Consider the following 19,919-nt stretch of genomic DNA (forward strand, 5'->3'; position numbering starts at 1 on the left):
ATACTGTCTTGAGTGCTGCACGGAGTGGGACTCTTACACCTACAGTTGTGTCGCTCCTTTAAAAATCTTCCTCTCTTCCTGACAACAGCTGAAGGAGAAACTTTTTTACGAGACAAAGAGAAGAAAGTGCGTCCATTCTCAATGTTTGATTCTGTGGACCAGTCTGCTGGGCTTGGCACACTGAGAAAGAACCAGAGCAGCGAAGATCTCTTGCGTGAAGCACAGGTACGCAGGAAACCCAAACTACTGCGTTCAGTCTGATGGGGATTGCTGCACAGCTTTTCAAATATTGCTATTGGGAAGATCTTTGAAAAGTACCTAGGTCTTTTAAAAGAAGACTAATTCTAATGGGGGGGGGGAATAAAAAAAGTCTTTCAGACTTTTAATGACAGTTAGTAACTCAAAATTGTTCTGTGCAGTCACTGTGGTGATCTTATTTTGACTATTCAGAGAGACACTTGTATGGGATTTTAGAAGTAATTTTTACATGCTTGTTTCACTGTTCAGTGCAGCAGTGTCCTTCATATAAAACCTTAGATTGCTTAGGTTGGTAAAGACCTTTACGATAACCGAGTACAACTGTTAACCTAGTGATGTTTAATTGCGGCAAGACTTCCTACCTAAGTCTTGGCACAAGGGCACAGTCTGATCAGGGAGGGGTGAAATAGCATAGAAGAGCCAGGGTTGACAGGTGCTCCTTTGGAAAAAGAGATTTTTGCATACAGATGCTAATTATTCGCTTATCTCTAAGGAAATCACTGTGCCCTGCCGTTGCTTGATGTTTTAAATGTAACTGCTAAGGAAAGAATGAAACAGAATGGGTTCAAGGTGTGAACAACTATCATGATAAAATGTTTCAAGAAGTGTCTTCATGTTTCTGGTGATGATGTAAACAGTATTGCAGCAACAGCAGAAATGCTACTGTATCATTTTTAGAAAGTCTTTGGTCCTTCATGTAGAGCTCTCAAAACCTCTTTTGTTGTTTAACATTTTGTCTTTCAGACAGCTAATAAAAACGTAACAAAGGTACCACCACCTGTCCCCACTAAACCAAAACAGATAAACTTGCCTTACTTTGGTCAAGCCAGTCATCTGCAGCCTTCTGATACGAAGCTGGATGGAAACCTGCAGAAGCTGCCTTTGGCTATCGTAACTATGGGGAACAAACAAAAAACAGCAGCACAGCAGCCTTCCCATGCTTCTCAGCAGATACAGCAAAGGATTTCTGTACCTCCTGCAGGTCCTTCCTCTAGCCAGGACCAAATTCTTCCCTCCTCCAAACAGGAGAGTCCCCCAGCAGCAGCTGTGAGACCTTTTACCCCTCAGCCATCCAAAGAGACCTCACTCCCACCGTTTCGGAAGCCTCAGACTGTGGCCGCAAGTTCAATTTATAGCATGTACACACAACAGCAGACTCCTGGGAAGAACTTCCAGCAGGCAGTGCAGAGCGCTTTGACGAGGGCGCAGACCAGAGGATCCCACTTCCCGAGTGGTAAGCATGCGGCACTCTGCCTCTCTTCTGTCTTTGTAAACCTCAGGTAGATGTGCTTTCCACCTGGTCTCTGGCTATAAGGCTTGGGGTAATTGAGCAGGTTGGTGCAGCTCCAGGAATCTCAGGTGGATCTTACATGCTGTATATCTGTGTTGGCAATAAATGCAGAATATATCTGGTGTTTGCTAGGTAACAAATGGTAAACTTGGTTATCAGATGGATTCTGTTCACTTGCTTCACAAAATCACACATAATTGTTGAGGCTGGAAAAGACCTCTGAGATCATCAAGTCCAGCCTGTGACCCAACACCACCACATTGGCCAGACCAGGGCACTAAGTGCCACATCCAGCCTCTCCATTAAACACCTCCAGGGACGGGGACTCCACCCCTGCCCTGGGCAGTGCATCCCAGTGCCTGAGCACCCTCTCAGTGGGAAGTGCTTCCTGAGATCCAACCTGAACCTTCCCTGATGCAGTTTCAGGCTGTGCCCTCTGGCCTATCAGTAGCTGCCTGAGAGAAGAGCCCGACCCCCACCTGACTACACCCTCCCTTCAGGCAGTTGTAGGGAGTGATAAGGTCCCCCCTGAGTCTCCTCTTCTCCAGGCTAAACACCCCCAGCTCCCTCAGCCTCTCCTCACAGGACTTTCCCTCTAGTCCCTTCTCCAGCCTCGTTGCTCTCCTCTGGACCCGCTCCAGCCCCTCAAGGTCTTTCTTGCAGTGAGGGGCCCAGACCTGCACACAGCACCTGAGGGGAGGCCTCACCAGTGCTGAGCACAGGGGCAGAATTACACCCCTGCTCCTGCTGGCCGCACAAGCCAGGATGCCGTTGGCCTTCCAGGCCACCTGAGCACATTAGATTTGTTGATCAAATACTCACGCTTGTCTTTTCTTGCTGTGCAGTGTATGGCAAGCCTGTGATGGCAGGAGCTGGTGTACAGAATCAGCTGCCACAGACGGAGAACGTCTACTCAAACCTCCATGGCAAGCCAGGCAGTCCGGAGCCTGAGACAGAAGCAACAGCTTCCGCTCATGACAATCACGAAACAGAGCGAATACCCCGTCCGCTCAGCCCAACCAAATTGCTGCCTTTCTTATCCAATCCGTACCGCAACCAGAGTGATGCTGATCTGGAAGCGCTCCGGAAAAAGCTGTCCAACGCACCCAGACCACTGAAGAAACGTAGTTCCATTACTGAGCCAGAAGGACCTAATGGCCCAAATATTCAGAAGCTGTTGTATCAGAGGACCACTCTGGCTGCAATGGAGACTATCTCGGCTCCATCACATCCCTCCAAGCAGATGGTGTCAGCTGCCAGTCCTGAAAGCCCACCAGAAATCCCGAATCCTTATTTAAGTGCAGAATCGGAAAAAGAAATGGCTATTTCTGTGCCAGAACCAGCAATTGCTGAGGAAGCAGAAAACACGCCACCAGATCAGAGTGAAGCTGTTACTCCCTCTGCAGCTTTGGACCCTGTACCTGAGGGAGTGTCGGATGGTGATGAACTCGCAGAGCCGAAAATAGAAGAACCAAGCGTAGAAGCTTCACTGCCACTGGAGGTATACATGGAAGAATATCCTCCATACCCGCCACCTCCCTATCCATCAGGGGAACCAGAGAGTTTGGGAGAGGACTCCTTCAATATGAGGCCTCCTGAAGTTACTGGACAGTTTTCCTTGCCTCCTGTAAGTATTGGTTAGGCTACAACTCAGACGGCCTGTCGATTAACTTAGCACGAGGTCTGCTGTGAATCCCATGCATTGTGTTTTAGAGCTTAAGCAGATGTGAGAGGCCACTCACGTGAAGAATCTAGAAGTGTCTCTTTGGGTCTCTGGTCTGTTTTTGTGACACTGTTATCTCCAGAATGAATGACAAGAATTAAAAATCTATCTCTAGAATTAATGACATGATGAATGGTTTCAAATGGAATTTCATAGAATCATAGAACCTTAGGGGTTGAAAGGGACCTTGAAAGATCTAGTCCAACCCCCCTACCAGAGCAGGATCCCCTAGGGCAGCCACACAGGAACGTATCCAGGTGGGGTTTGAAAGTCTCCAGAGAAGGAGACTCCACAACCTCTCTGGGCAGCCTGTGCCAGGGCTCCGACACAAGTCCCTTCATCATCCTCGTAGCTCTCTGTTGGACTCTCTCCAGTAGGCCCCTGTCTCTCCTGAATTGGGGAGCCCAAAAGTGGACACACTATTCCATGTGTGGTCTCCCCAGGGCAGAGCAGAGCGGGAGGAGAACCTCCCTAGACCTGCTGGAGACACTTTTCTTAATGCACCCCAGGATCCCATTGGCCCTCTTGGCCACAAGGGCACATTGCTGTGTTGAATTTGATACACAATAGTAAAACCTACTGGACTGTAAAGAAGATTCCTTTCTGGAATGTAGTCTACCTACTACATCCAATCTATAATTCCTTCTTAAGAGAAATGTAAGTGGTGTTTTTGTGTTTTGGTGTGGGGTTGGTTTGTGGTTTTTTTTTTTTGCAGACACAGATTTCACAAGCATTTCCTACTATTGCTAATATGAGTTGGAAAATGATTATCTTAATCCTAGATTGAATTTATCTGAAAGTTGAGGTTGAAAAATATGGAGAAACAGATTTCTTAGTTTCTGCTTTAAAAACACATTTGTAGACATCAGCTGCTTGCATTTCTTCTACCAAAATATTTTCTGAATTTTCCCTTGGAATGTGATTGAACATCAGTCAGTTCTCAAGACATGTCACAATAGATTCTCTTTGGGCTAAGGATAGGCAGCATTTTACCATCTTGTTTGTTTTGGAAGTTTGTGTGTGGTACGGTGTTACTTCATTGATATGGATCAGAAATGCTTAATGCTTTCAGTTCCTCAAAGAGTTTCTTTTTAAAGCCTATCATGAACATAATTTTAATAATTTGATTACATGAAAGTGGTTTTTCCTCCATCACTTCAGTGCAGAGGAGTTAAAAGCTTTAAATGTGCTTTTTAACCTTTTAATTTCTGCGCGAAATAGTCATTGCTTGTTTTCGTACTTTAAAGGCTTTGTTCTTGCTCCCTTTTACAAGGAAACTTGAGGTTAGGATTTCCTGGATTGTAAGAGCTCATTTCTAGTTGATTTTGTAAGAATTCTGCAATGATGAGAAGAAACCGGCCCAACTTCTTGATTTCATATTTAAATAGTGGGGTTTTGCTGACAGGCTCTTTCTTTAAAAAGCCTGTAGTTTTGATATTATGTATAAATCAACAGGCAAAAGAGAATTTTCTGGGAATCTCTTCTTACATATTGTATCTTCACGTGTCTGCTCTTGTAAAACATGATTCATTTCTATTCATCTTTGCTTGGACATCTGTCAGAAGTTTACATACCCTCATGAATAGTGCTTGTTGCTGCTGCACAGCCAGCTGGGGCGAGCGCTGAGCTAATTCTCCGCGTGCATATTCTCTGATGGAAAGAGTACAAACTCGGCTATAGAAATAGTTTCTAGTATCACCAGAAGCATTGAAAGCGTTTTTACACTGTTATATTCTTTCCAAAACCAGTTTCTGTAACTGTTTAGGGTCTTGCTAACTTTTGCTAGACTTGGGAAAGTATTAGGAACTTAGCATTGGTGTTCAAGAGGTGAGATACTTCAGGGAATGTGCTGCTTAGTTTGTGTAACAGCTTTAAGAGAGAATACTAAAATGGTCTGAATTAAAAAGAAAAAATTACATTTTCTTTCCTGGTGTTCCGGGTTTGGGGAGTTCTGTTATTTTGTCCATGTGTATGATCAAGGTCACTTTTGTATTTTGAGTATCTCTAGATCTTGTATAGAGATAAAGGCAGAGATTTTTCATAATATGCCTAAACTACTATATTTGTAATGTGCTAGGGATCTGGTAGAAAATAATCCAAATCACATATTAAACACTGCCTTAGCTGGTCATTTCTGATGTCATTCCCAAATAAGCAATTCTGTATTCTTGTTCTTCCTAAGAAAAAATTGTCTGTAACTTGTGTTACCTTTTCACAGGGGAAGAGGACGAACCTGCGTAAAACTGGCTCCGAGAGAATTGGGCATGGAATGAGAGTGAAATTCAATCCCCTCGCGTTGCTTCTGGATTCATCCTTGGAGGGAGAGTTTGATCTCGTGCAGAGAATAATCTATGAGGTACAAATCTTAACTTTTAGGAGAAGGAACAGCCATCCTTGTTCAAACTGGGAAGTCACAGCTTTCTTTTGTGGTCTAAGATAGTTAAAATAATAGTGCATAACCCAGATCTGCCCTTGAGGAGATGGTCCTTGCAGTACATGGCCACTTGGAGACTGATTTTAGGTGTGTTAAATCCACACTGGGTGTTTAGCATCAAGGCTATACATTTGTAGGACAACTTTTTTCTCATTTCTTATGGTGTTTCTTCTCTTGTCTGGAATGTTATGAGGTAATTTGATTAGCAAAATCCGTGTGAATTTTGCTTGCTGTTAAATAGGAATTTGTTAAAAATGCTTTTACTAACTTATCAGGATGCTATTTTTCTGAACCACTTCAGGCTCTCGCTATTAAAAGGAGGCTGCAAGCTTATATTCAAGCCTTCCTGTAACATCAATTGCTACTGTAGTTTTTTGCCTGTTGCTCAACCCTTCCTAGAAGTATGGCTTAAAATTGTATTTCACAATAGCACAACTCATTTTTATATGTGAAGAGATGATTATTGTTGAGAGCTTCACCGGAATGTAAATGGCTCCTTTTCTTGCTGAGTAGGTTGAAGATCCTAGCATGCCCAATGACGAAGGGATAACTGCACTGCACAACGCTGTGTGTGCTGGACACACAGAAATTGTGAAATTCCTGGTGCAATTTGGAGTGAACGTGAACGCTGCAGATAGTGATGGATGGTAAGACTTTCTTTGGTGGTACCTCACAGATGTTTCTCACAAGAGAGCTAGAGCTAGGAGGCATCTACAGAAGATCCCTCATTTTGCTCCTGTAGAGCTGACAACAACTTTTCCATAGTAGAGCAACAGCAGTTCTCTGTGGGGCATCACATGAGAATATACAGAGGAAAACCACACAAATTATATTAACATTCCCTATATGAAAAAAATGTATGTCTGAGGTCCCGTAGGTTCGATACCAGTTGTCGGGAAAATTGTTCTTTCTTTGAGATAACAAAGACAGCTTAAGCTTAATGAGCTGTTTGATGAAATTTCCAGTTTCCTCTCTGAGATGCAGCTTACACGTGCTGTAGGCAATATTCAGCCCCGCAAACTCTCCTCAGTTCTGCAGATGATGCTTAGAAAACTTAAAACCAAAACAAAGCAGAAAACCACAACCTACAAACTAGACTTTTAGCTAATAATGGGTTACAAACCTTTCTTAAGGTATCTAGGGAGCTTATTTACAGAAGGATAGGAGGTAGTGATTTTACTGTTATTTCTTCCCATAACAAAAGTATCTGAGGCTCAAGACTGAATAAAGGTGCTTGCTGTGCCTTCAGCCTCCCTATTTGTCCCAATTATCTGCACTTGTCACCAAGTCAGGTCTTGGAGTAATTATTTAGATTGTAAAATGCATGATGTCAGGAGGATTTCTGAGTGTTTTTTTTAATATTGATCTTTTTATTTTCTTAATGAATATTCTTAAAATGTTAATGGATTCTGAGAAGGTAGCATAACCAGAGACCCATATGGAAACCTACGTTTAGGGCTTAAGCAGCTCTTAGTATCTCCTGTTATCTGGGAAAAACAACTGCTCTTGACATTTTGGGTTAAACACTTTCAGTGGGGAGCCTTTAGTGATTTGGTACTGACTGCTGGAGGTCGCACATGGAAGTGGCTTGCCCCTAGGAGGCTGTAAGTGCTGCTAAAATAAAAATACAAGTCGTCATCTTTATTCTTTTTGGCTTACAGGACCCCATTACACTGTGCAGCATCTTGCAATAACGTGCAGGTGTGCAAGTTCCTGGTGGAGTCGGGTGCAGCAGTATTTGCAATGACCTACAGTGACATGCAGACGGCTGCAGACAAATGTGAGGAGATGGAGGAAGGCTACACACAGTGCTCCCAGTTTTTATATGGTAGGTGCTGACAACTGAGTTTGGAGCGTGCTGGGGGACTCGTCTGGCACCTCTTGGTATGGTTTTTTTTTGGATGAGGAGTGGTAAGTTTTTGCACACTTAGGTTGTGTGCTCATGCCTCGAGTCTCTCTTGGAAAGAGAAAGGTTTTAGCCAGCTTTGTGTCAAAAAATGAGGAGCACCGAGACTCACCTTATAATATCAAATCTGTAGACAAGATCTGGGTAACAATGTTCCTCTACGTTAAAGGCCTTGAAATGAGTTGAAGTAGGCATCGACAAACATTAGTGTGAGGTGATGACTAGGTGGATCTTAACTACGTAAGTACTTTCTTACATAAAACCAGAAGAGTGGTATGGCTATCTCAGTAGGCAGTTCTTATCTGCTACCTGCTATTTTAAATGAGGAATATTTCCTAACATGCATGTTAGAACCGAGAAGGGTATTGCCAAGTTTCTGTCCTAACAAAGGCTGGTGATTTGACTTCCTTTCCGGCATTTTTCTTTTGCATTTAAAAAGAAATCCCATATTAAATTTAGATTTTATTCAAATAACAAGACTACAGTTTCTGCACTTGGTAGAAGTGAAACTATCTTTTAACAGAGAGGATGAGATCCCCCTAGGGTGTGATGAGTGTTAGTCAATGAGGTTTTAAATTACTTTTCTGTATGTTTTGTATGTAGTTCATGTCCTCATGGCACCTCCCAGCTGGAGTGTTATCTATCTCTAAGAGGTTAGAGTAATAGCAATGTAATATGATGTAAAAAACTATAATAGAGCCTCTCTTTTTTTCTGTGGAACATGCGAATCTGAGTTTCTGTAAGCTGCTCAGCCAGCATATTTCAAAACAGTCTGTCCAGCTATCCTCACTGAGCTTGAAAACTATATTTCTTGGAGCCAAATGTATAATTTTCCATATGAAAGGAGGGAGCCTATGTAACTAGTGTTAAAACCTGTGACCTAAGCAAAATTCTACTTAGTTTTGTATCCAGGCTCCAATGGTGGTTATCAACAGCAAATGCCCAAGGAAGATTGTAGGACTAGATTAATAATACTTGTCCACTATTTGTTATTAGTTTTGACATTAATAGGAGTTAAGATGGTATCTTTTGAGTAGGTCTTGAGATTTTTCTTTCAGGGAATTTGTCTAATTCTTAAATTCAGGTAAGCAGACCCCAAGATCCTGCAGGAAGGAAATCCATGGCTTCATTATATACAGCACGAAGAAACACATTGTATTTGTCTGTGGGGTTTTTTTTGGACCTGCCATCTGGTGATCTCACTTTATACTCTATTTTTTGTTTGGTTTGGTCTTTTTTTTTGTGTGTGTTGTGATAAACTTTTGAATGGGACTTGAAATGACTGTAAGACTTTTGGCTTGTTGCCAGTTTTTCCAAATTGAAACCGCTGAAACTAAAGTATTTCTTGGCTCTTCAGCTATCAAATTTCTGCATTTTTCTATTAGGAATTAATCGTATTGCTAAGACTGTTTCTGATTGCCTATAAAGAAAGAAATTAATTTCACTGGCTAAACCTGCTTCTTCCTGTAAAAGAAGTTTGCAGATATGTATCTGTGTGTTTCCAGAACAGATTAAATGGCTCCAGAACAGATTAAAAAATGGCTCTGTAAACTTATTTGTAAGGTGAGAGACCTTGGTGTAATTCTTTGATTCATCTAATCCCTTTCTGTTGTCAGTGATGCACAATACTGAATATCTTTAACAAGTACAGGCAGGTTTAAATAAAACCACTAGTCCTTTCTCATTGATGTAAATGAAAAGTTCAATGCTGCTTAATTATGTAATTTTTCACTTTTTAAGAGTGCCTGTGCACTCTCAGTGAGCATGTTTGTGCTGCTATCCCAGTGTACCTGTTAATGCTTTTTTAGAAGACCAAATCCTTTGTGTGAATCTTTTTTGTCTGCTCAGCCTCACCTTCCACGTGGGTGGTTTTGGCCAAACCTTTAATTATGCCAAAGGCAAAGCAAGGGAAGAGTTTCTTGGAGCAGAACTAAGCATGCAGTGGAAGTAATTTAATTTTACATGATGAGCTAGCATGCAGAAATAAAGAAATTGATTTGAGTAGTTGCTTCCTGCAGCAGGCATAGGTAGGAATCCTATACAATAGGTTGTAATAGGTAAGAGATGGAGAGGGAAATGACAAGTTTTGTGATAGTGTGGAATATACTCTTTGATCCTGGCAATACCAACACCAAACAAAAAACCAGTAGGGTACAGTATTTTAAAATCTAATAATTACCAAAGAGAAGGTTTTGCATACGAGTAGATTAAGATACCTTTTCCAGTTTGCTGCTCAGAAACTGAGGAGTAGTATTTCAGCTTTGGCTACAGCTGTAAAATGAGCAAGTTCTAAATAACATTTGCAAGGAGTGTGCACATACTCCACTTTGGTCCAGAAACAATCTAACAGAATGGTGTTTCTGAAGTCGGTGTTTAAAAATAAATTAAAATGGTGGCAGAAATTAAGAACTGCTGAGATAAAAGTGTTTGAGTTAACTGAAAGCAGCTGGTGTGTAGCAGGCCAGTCTTTCACGTGTAGGTCTGAAATGCAATTCATTTTAAAGTTCTGAAAGTGACACAGTTAGGTGTCAAAACGTCAGTGGTGGTCAACATAAGCAAGTGTTGCTCTCTCCCCTTGACAGAAAGTGACTACTCAAAGTGCAAACAAATATTTTGTGCTCATCACTTAAGTGTAGGAAGTGAGAATAACAGGACAAAAATCTAACCTTTAATCAGTCAGCAGTCCTCTCCATATTTACCTTGTATTTTTTGCACATGTGTAAGGAAGGAATGTCTCTGCCATGTGCAAGGGCTAAATTTGCAGTGACACCTGCTCCAGGACTGACTTTCAGTAGGCTGGTGACAACAAGGTGGTGGGATGTTTTGGGGTTTTTTTTGTTTAAACCTTTTTTACTAAGCTGCCCTGTGTCTTTAATGTTGCAGGAGTCCAGGAGAAAATGGGGATAATGAACAAAGGAGTGATTTACGGACTCTGGGATTACGAGGCTCAGAATGACGATGAGCTCTCGATGAAAGAGGGAGACTGCATGACAATCCTGCGCCGGGAAGATGAAGATGAAATTGAGTGGTGGTGGGCACGGCTGAATGACAAGGAAGGCTACGTTCCCCGCAACCTGCTAGGGGTGAGTCCTTGGTATTCCCAGAGTCAAAACTCCCTCTGCCCACTATGTGGACTACACACTGCGTTATTTTCATGCATCTAGGATATGTGGAATTTCAAAAGTCAAGAGGAAGGAGTTGACCTTCTCCATTTATTCATTTGGAGAGTTGAGTAACTTGGCAGAGTGGGTTACCACCTCTGTTTAGATATTTAACAGGGATTATGAGTGCGTAAAAGAATAACATGTATCACCACCTTACTTATACACAGCAAGTTCTAATACTAACCTTGTTTCACCATCTTAGAGGAGAAAAAACCTTTTATCTGAACATACGTGCATAAGGTTTTGTTGAACGTGTGGCAGAACTGGATTTCCCCTCTGAGATAGTGAGATGCTGGCACAAAGGGCCTTAAGAACTGAAATTTGTATGAAGAATGAGTTCATGAGTCCTTCCCTGTCTGGGTGTACACAGTGCAACTTATGATGGCTTCACAGAGAGTTTTAAGACAAACACTGCAAAATTCTGTGGTTATGTTTTATTTTTAGGGTTGGAAAAGAGATCACACTGACATGGTTAAATATTACTTAAGGAACATAGGAGAGAGCAAGTATCTGCCTTTATTTGGCAAAGGCCTTAAATGAATGCCCTCTCCTTTCCTCATCACCATCTCTACTGTCTCTTTTATTAAGAACAACTGTGTACAAATAATCAATACTTTCAATTATGTTCCCATGTTCCACCTCATGGCTGAGTTGGTAGAAAACTGTAGCAGATGGACACATGTATAAAAACTCCATTAAGCTTTTTTTTCTACATTTCCAGTTGCCCTGCTGCTGGAGATAAGAGGTTCTGCCAATACTAAAGATTAACTGCTGTGAATTTTAGCTGATTGTATGATGCTTGAAAGAGGCTGAACCTCCTTCCTCATGCAGATAATCCTTACTCTTAAACTGGTTAGATTTTTGCAGAGTGACAGTTTCTAATGCAAAATCAGTTTTCTGTATCACTTCCAGGTCAGGCCTACCTGTCAGATTCTTCCTAACATAGTACTTCTGGTCAGTTGTTTTCCTCTCCAAATGTAAACATTTCTAAGTTGAGGGCAGCCATCAGCCCTGCACAATAAGGTCAGAAATGGCAGCCGCTGTCTATTTGGGGTGGGGTTTTTTCCTATTTTTAGTTCGTGCCCTGGGATGAATAATGCCTGTGCTACTTTTTTTTCATAAGCTCAGCCTGAGCACAGGTGTGTAAGAACATACAAAACATCTGTGCTTCTGTAATAAAAAGTCAAAAAGCACCACAGCTTAGACTGGAGATCACAACTTACCCTTTGAAGCACAACGGAATCGAAACAGAACCTTTGGGGAAAACTGCCCAAGCCCAGTATTAACTGTTACACTTTTGTGTCTGTTCAGTCGATCTAGTACTGCTACTAAAGCACTCTGTGGTTATTCTCAAAAGCAATTACTGGACTCTTAATATAGCAGTTGAAATCTAGGCTAAGATGTTCAGCACAGAGGAAAATGTTTGGTGGTTTAATAGATTCTTACATTAAGTTGTATTTTTATTGCAGCTGCTTTATCATTTTGCAGTTAGATGCTCTGGATAAAAACAAGGATGAAATTATCTGCATCAGTACTCTACCCTTCTTAGTGACTCACTGCCTCCTTAAGCTGTGTGAGAGCTCTAAACCTGAATACAAATAAGATAATACTGTCACAATATTGACTTCTTAATACCAAACAAAATCTTTTGAACACTGTCAGGTGTTATGCTCCTATAACTGACTGACTTCACCTCTGCTAGTGGTGAAATTGTAGCAGGCTGAGACAGTTGTTGGTCTTCTCTTAGTCAATAGCTGACTATGAAAAAGAAAGCCAGAGTCTGGTTGAAGAGAGAAGAGGGCATCTCTAAAGAGAGCTTCAGCTGAAAAATCTAAGATATAATGTAGACGTGCATTGCTCTTTAGAGCAAGGAGGATTTGTCTTTTTCCTGTGTGATGTGGACCCTTCTATTTTTATATGCCAATAGCCCTGCTTTGCAGAATGGTAACTGTTCCAGAATCCATTTGCAAGTGGGAGCCAAGAGTTTGCCAAGCACCCCGGCTGTGCTGAGCTGTGTCCCATCAGTCGTCACCCTGCAGCTGAGGCCGAAGCAGCCTCTGTACCACTGCATGCGCAGCCAGAACGTGAGAACAGCACATAGCTCCAGGGCCACAGCTTGGCAGCTCCTGATTTACTGCCAGGCAGTTAAATGAATTTTACTGGGAACCCACTATCCACTGCCTAAAGCACAGCTCCTACAGTTACCACCGTTCTTAGGCAGCCAGATGTTCTCATCTTGTCCAAAGCTACAGGTGTGTAAAGGCTGAGAGTCAGAGATGGAGAAAAAAACGAAACAGACTTTACTACCTCTTTACTTCCATTTTTAAAACAGGGAAAAATCCTATAGTTCACTGAACACAAAAGTCTCTCGACTTACAAAGCCACATGTTGTTCCTAGCAAGCCCATCTCGGTAGAGCCGAAGGTACTGAATTATGTGCTCTTCAATACCTTCCTTTTGTACTGACATGGTTAGTATATTTTTAAGCTTGCCGAAGAATGCTATATTTGTATTTGTTAGTGCTCTGAGTGTTTTTTTTTTATAACCATGCTTTTGCTACTAGGGATTACATTATAATCGTAACAGCAAAGGGGGGGTAGGTTTTTCATTTTCCTTTTTTTCCTTTTTTTTTTCTTCCCTTAAAAATATAACCTTTTAAAGCACTAAAATTTTAAATTTCATTTCTGTTTTACCCTCAGCTGTATCCAAGGATTAAACCTAGACAAAGAAGCTTGGCATGAAATAGTACAGAAGCCAGATTCCTGAAGTCCTAATAATGGATGACTTACAAAAAAAAAGTCCATTTTGTGTTGTTTCCAATATCATGAGACTTATTTCAATGACAATGTAATTTGAAAGCTATGAAGAATGTGCTTTGAAAACAAATGAAGGATCGATGCATTAGCAAATGGATGAGGGCATTCTACAGGAGGAAATAATGCTTACAAGCAAGTGAAATTCTGCTGTCTTTTGTTTGAGAAAGCCACTGTGTCCCAAGTACCCACTCTGATTTCTTCAAACATGTTTTTCTGCATCAAATACAAGGACCTTTTCAATTTACCATTGAAGGAATTGTCACGAAATAGACAACTTGGCTTTGTCTTTGCCTTTTTCCAGATGAGAGAAATTTAAAGTACGTGCATAGCACCCAAATGCTTATTGCTGGAAGCAGAACGTTTATTAAAGAAGGTAACTGAAGTACGTCTGAACAGTGACAACCACATGACTGGTCCATTAAGCAATAACTTTTAAAAATGCTGTAGCATCTTAGGAATTTCATGTATTCAAAATATTATGTGCTGTAACAGAAAATGTAGTTTTAGATTCCTCTTTTTACAAAGAGCCTCATGTATTTATTGTATTTTGTACTTTGAAAACTAAGTGTAGAAACTTTCTGTAGTCCTTGACAACTCACTTGTTTTTACTTGACTGTATTACCATTAAACTTTTGTCTCTCCTTAAGTCTGGGTATTTTAGTGTCAAGTTTTTATTAGATCATCTGAAGATGTTATCAGAAAGATACACCGCTGTTCTCCATTGCATCAGCATTCACCTACTTTTCTGTATTAAATTGAAACTTTCCTCCCCCATTTGTTCAAGATGGTCTTTCTGCATTTAAAATTGAGTTGAATCTGTTAGCTTTTGTTAACCTTAAATAGTAAGGGACATACTTAGAAAGAAAACCTGGTACAAGTATTTTCCAAATAAAGCCTTTCCTGTGGAACTATCCTTTTTATCTATTTGGGAATGATCGTTTGATAACGAATAGTAATAGAGAGGATCAAATGTTTCCTTAAGGCTATTTATGAAATGCCTCACCCTTGAGGCTCAGGCTTTCCTGCACTCTTAAAAGATGCCCATAAATATAAGAAATTGTTTGTAGGAAGGAGGAGACAAGTTTGTCCACCCGAGGAATTAAGTCAGCTGGAGTAAGAAGGCTTGGAAGCAGCAACCTGCTCATGTTTGCATCATGATTTTAAGAGATTGGGTACCTTTCTTGAAAACCTTTAGTTTTTCAAGCATGAGTCTTTCAAAGTATCAGATAATGAAAAGCGAGATAGTCTGATACGTCTACCTGACATACAGCCAGAGTGTTTGTCAGTGCCTAGTCAGCTCCAGAGTGCTCTCCTTCCCTTTTAAAGCACAATGTACTCTGTTTCTAGTGAGGAAAGCTCTGCATATGCTTTATGATGAACTGTCTCTAAGAAAAAACATGCTTGTTTGCAGAAGAAGTAAGACTTGCAAACTTTATTTCCACTGTTTTTATTTAAATGCTTTCTTGTATTTCAAAGGAAGATAAATAAGGTACAGGAAATCAAGATTTCCAAGAGAAAGCCCAGGGAGAGTCTGGTTGCCAACAGCCTCCTGCTATACAGGCACATCAATGGTCAAGAATGAAAGATTTGTCCTTCAGGTTGGTCCAACGTGTACTTGTCAGTCAAATTCTTCAATGAATACTTAACCAGAATACTGCTGGCTCTTGACAGAAAGCAGATACTCCCTAAATACCTGTATTCAGAGACATGCAATACCATCCCTTTTCTAGTTTCAGCTATAATGCCAGATGGAATGGAGCTGTTATTCAAAAAGTGCTTATAAAACCAGACTGTCAGGCTATAATGAGCTTTCTTCCAGAAGTCATGTAAAACACCTTAAATACAAAGATATTAGCAAAGCAGTATTTTCAAAAGTTGAACTGAGGATTTATACTAAATCAAAGCTTTTGTACAGAGGATATATAGTGGCAGATAACGCCTGCCAGGCCCATGAAAAATAATGAGGTTGCAGACTCTTCCTGTTGTTGAAGCAGAATGCTTGCTTTCGTGTAACTGTGTGCAAAATTTGCCATGCATAAGTTAAGGCACATTCACGTTCAGATATTACTTGTATGTTTGCTTGCTTATCTTCACCTGATCTTGTTCTTTTTGAGGTCTCTCAAGCTGATGTCAGTGACTCAAATGACAGTAAAGCACAGCCACTATAACGAGAGAGAGGAAGATGGCCCAAGGGTAAGTTTAGTAAAAATACCAGCAGCAAGTATATATGTTCCCATTTCTAGCATGAGGAAGAAATTCTATTGTTACAGAAGTAATTTTAGGATCTTTCCTGAATGATTTAAATTTATATCTCATATAAGTCAGAAGAGTCCTGGGATGATTCGCACAGTCCTCATGTAGGTCCAGCAATAAGTTACGTTCAGGTAATAAGCAGGCTGAACGTGTGTAGGAGGGTGGTTTTCTCCTAACTTAGTCCTTTCTACAGGGCATACATGGAGCAGAAAGCAGCAGATGTGGTCAGTACCAGGAGTCACTACTGCACCTGCATTGTACCTTGCTGTGGACAGAAAAGGCAGGGAAGAAGCCTGCGTACATATCAGCCGGAATTACTGCCAGCCAGGGACAAGTGGCATCACCTGCAAGGAGCCTGGCCTGTTTGTCAGAGAATACAACATGATGTAGGTACATGTTAAAAAAGGGTAACCTTTCTTAAGACTGCTTACAAATACACATGTATGTGAATACATCAGCCAAAATCAGTCACAAAGGAGCAGGACAGTGTCTACGGTTAACCCCTCCCTCCCCCCCCCCAAAAAAGAAGACAAGAGATGTTTAAACCTAAATGAACTTACATTAATGAGGTTCAATTCTATTGTTCCAGTTTTCTCAGTATCCAGTTTTCTAAACATTTCTGTGGTAACAAAGAAATGACAGACAAGGGTGAATATAGGAACTAATTGGAAAGCTTTCCCCTTCCTGGTGCTTCAGGAGCAAAAAAGAATTTAGTTCTGGATTCTAAAATTTATGACAATGGTCTACACCTCAAACCAGAAAGGACCACTCTAAAAGTCACTGCGTGTTCATGTGCAAGAATGAGACTGAGCATTTTTAGTGGTTCAGTCCATAAGATTAATACTATACCTCTAAGTGTTTAGATTGCTTAAAAAAAAATAAAAATAAAAAATTCAATATTTAGTTGTTTGCATGGAAGACTGTCTGGCTCCAGCTCATCAGCCTGGCCTAAAAGAGGAATGCACAGACTGGGTTTCCAGATTTATAGCTCAGCTTTGAAGTTGCTTTGGTTCCAGTACAAAGGCTTCTGAATAAATTAGCCTGGACTTGAAAACACAAAGCAACAGCGTTCATCTGGTTGCTAAGCCAGGTACTCACTGAACAAGGTTTCCAGACGAATCAAACACCGGACAAAGTTGTCAAAGTCAATGATGAGGTCTTCATCAGCAAAACGAGCCACAATGATTTGATGTAACTGGCAGTTGAGTTTGAACCCTAAAAGCACAATGTCAAAGATTTAAAAAAGATTAAAAAAATGCAAAAAGCTCCAAACAACTTTCTTCGGTAAAATTCTCAAATTTTAAGAGTATTTATGCCATTTTGAAAACTCCCAACAACATCTTCTGTACTTGGAGTGATTTGGAGCTGTGACATGGCCACGCTTGTTCTTCCTGCTGCGTATGCTCCCACACCTTTACTCCGGTTTCCCAGGGCACACGACCAATTGCTCCAGCTCATGGTCCTTCCCTGGGTGATGATGCCGCTGCCAGACACAGCCCACTGAGACCTGAGATGAAGTGGTAGCTTTCTGTGGGTAAACGGGTCTCTGTTTCCAAGGAGCATCTGAACTTTGGGACAAAAAGAACTGCTGCCTCATCTTACATGGTGACTGGAGGGGGAAGTTCCAGAGAGCCCAAGTGCAGAAGATCAGTAAGTTAATATGGGGCCATATGGCTTTGTGATACCTCCCTTACTGTTGAAACTCAGATTTGCTTTTCAGTGGTTGCAACAGCAAACTGACCCTTCTTTTAACACTCTTGTGAGCATCACCCCTTGGTCAAGCCACTTCCATTCTCTATGTCACAGTATCCCCTTTTTACCAGTTTATGCCAAACTTAGGTATACCCAGAGAGACTCGCTGAAAGACAACAGTATGCTGTTACAAGACCAGATTGTTGCAGTTATTTGTGCTTCTCTAAAAGCTGGTCACCAAAGAAAATAACAGCAGACCTGTTACTCCTTTAGGATGTTTTTAGTGTGCCTGCGTGGCAAGACACGTCTACTCAAAGACAAAAGCCCAGGCTGAGCGTCTAGATTAAACACAGGCCTTTCAGATCTGAGAACACTGGGTTTTTCAGTGTACAAGTGATGTACAGGAGACCTAGTGAGCATCAACCAACCCAGCTTGAAACTGATATAATCCTAACAGATCAATATAAATACCTGCTGTTTCCAGTGCCCTCCTCATCTCATAGGAATTCATGGTACCGGATCGATCGACATCAATTTCCCTGTAAATTTTCTGCAGGACACAAAATCTAAAGTCAAAACTTGTCAATAATTCAGAGCATGTTTTGGCTTTTGTGAGAAATCAAACATTTTGAAATGCAGCCTGCACGCCACTTAGGAATGCTTGCAACGTTGGTCTGGAGGACTGAGTACTTATCTCAGAGTTCATCTCAAAGCTGCTCTGGAAAGTAAGTTGTTCTAATACAGCAGCCAGAGCAAACGAAGACTCTGGAAGATTCCTTGAACACCCAAGCAAAATGGCACTATCACTACCAAAACGGCAAGACTGAAACCAAACTTGTTAAGTGGGAAAGCTAAACATGAGTGAGTTAATCCAGAAACCTTTCTGAGGGTAAGGCAGGAAGAGGCAGCCTCTCCTTCACCCGAGCACCTGAAGGACAAGCAGTCATAGCCCTGGACTCCCAAGGGACAAAACCTGGAGGACTGATGCATTATGAGCTGAAGTGAGAGTCCCTGCTTTGGGAAGTGTCACTGCACATGTCGTGCGAGGCAGAACAGCCTCCAGCCACCTCTACATTCGATTGCACATTCTCCCGCAGAAAGGTCACCTTACCTGGTATTTCTGAATCTTTGTCCAGAGGGTGTGGAACTCCTTCAGTCCCAGTTTACCACTCCCATCATTCTTCTTCGTGTTAAGGTAATCTTTCTGGAGAGAAGGAAAAGGGTTTTCTCCTCCCTGTGCTGGGTTATCTTACATGGGCAGCTGTGACTTAAAAATATCGCAATTAAGAATGCAAGTCCTTTCTGAAGGACTCATCCCGTTGAACACAGAACTGTTGTCTAAGATGTCTTTCTAAAATTCACTAAACTGTGAGCAGTTCACAAGCTCTCTCTGCTCCTCGTTTGGAAGCTCTCTTATCTTTTCATTACATGTATAAAACAGCTGGGATGTTGCCATTTTCTTCTGTGTAGCTGGTTCAACACCTGCAGTTACAGGAGCATGAATCCTAAGTCTGGATTATAAACAGGAAACAACCAAGCCTGCTATTTGGAGGACTTAAATTCTTGCACAAACAGCTAATAAAAGAATCTGGTCATGGCATCGCTCCCAAAACCTGCTAAGGAGTCCCTACAGACTGCTGTTCTTTACACCAAATTATAGCAGAGCATCATTGTTTTTAGTAGTTTTCCCTTTTTCGAGCTGTGCAATTAAACTCCCACTGCACAGAGAAGCCGAGCACAGCTATTCTTAGAATTTGTCCTACACTTCTGCCCTTTTTCTTAGGAGTAAAAGCTCCTTAAAATCCAGCATCTTTCTGCTTCCTGTATTTGTTTCCTTCATTTCCTATTTGCTAAGTCCTCATGGCTTTATGATGCCCTTACCAGCTCCAGCCATAAAAGTGAGCAGTGATGTGCACCCAGATGTGCACATTCAAACTCTACAAACAAGGTGATCTGCCCCATGCTGAAAGCCTGGTGCCTTTTCCCCACACAAACATCACTTTTTCCCCAGTTAAACCAGAACACGCAAGAGCTGGGAGGACTTCAAATCAGATTGTCCTGCCTGATAATGGATTTTCCCCGCTGCCTGGGAGAATGCAAGAGCCATGGTCAGCAGTAACAGCAAGGGCTACCATTTTTATTCAGGGGAAACGGGTAAAACCAGCTTCTCTAGCGCAGGAGTCCCTAGTAGATCAGTATGGACCCACCACTGCAAAGGCACAGGCAGAAGAGTATCATCTAGGTAAGCCTTAAAGGATACATCTAACAGGTCAACCATTATTTTGCACGTCTCGATACTAAAGCCATCAGATTTAATATCTTGGCCTGTAAAGAAAGAGCGAAATACAGGGTTATTCACAGAATCATGCAGAGTCACGGAATG

At 41.4% G+C, this 19,919-nt stretch overlaps 2 protein-coding genes across 2 annotated transcripts in view; one reads left to right on the forward strand and one right to left on the reverse strand.

The window, feature by feature from the left end:
* The window catches only part of TP53BP2 (tumor protein p53 binding protein 2), a 29,666-nt gene extending 15,951 nt beyond the window's left edge, over positions 1-13,715 (forward strand). Inside the window, exons 10-17 of the mRNA XM_009872248.1 lie at positions 89-225; positions 1,003-1,492; positions 2,395-3,176; positions 5,491-5,628; positions 6,220-6,353; positions 7,368-7,534; positions 10,496-10,695; positions 13,475-13,715. Of these exons, the coding sequence (XP_009870550.1) occupies positions 89-225; positions 1,003-1,492; positions 2,395-3,176; positions 5,491-5,628; positions 6,220-6,353; positions 7,368-7,534; positions 10,496-10,695; positions 13,475-13,516 (2,090 nt within the window). The 3' untranslated portion in view covers positions 13,517-13,715. The remainder of the gene's footprint in view (positions 1-88; positions 226-1,002; positions 1,493-2,394; positions 3,177-5,490; positions 5,629-6,219; positions 6,354-7,367; positions 7,535-10,495; positions 10,696-13,474) is intronic.
* Positions 13,716-16,925: 3,210 nt separating this feature from the next.
* Positions 16,926-19,861, reverse strand: LOC104276605 (calpain-2 catalytic subunit-like; the record flags this gene model as incomplete). Its single annotated transcript, XM_009873353.1, has 4 exons — positions 16,926-17,059; positions 18,008-18,086; positions 18,648-18,716; positions 19,797-19,861. Coding segments are annotated over 4 exons (347 nt in total), but the record flags the coding sequence as incomplete, so codon positions are not given.
* Positions 19,862-19,919: the final 58 nt, after the last annotated feature.

Source organism: Apaloderma vittatum, unplaced genomic scaffold (genome assembly GCF_000703405.1).
Source record: "Apaloderma vittatum isolate BGI_N311 unplaced genomic scaffold, ASM70340v1 scaffold730, whole genome shotgun sequence".
In the NCBI taxonomy this organism is placed as follows: domain Eukaryota; kingdom Metazoa; phylum Chordata; class Aves; order Trogoniformes; family Trogonidae; genus Apaloderma; species Apaloderma vittatum.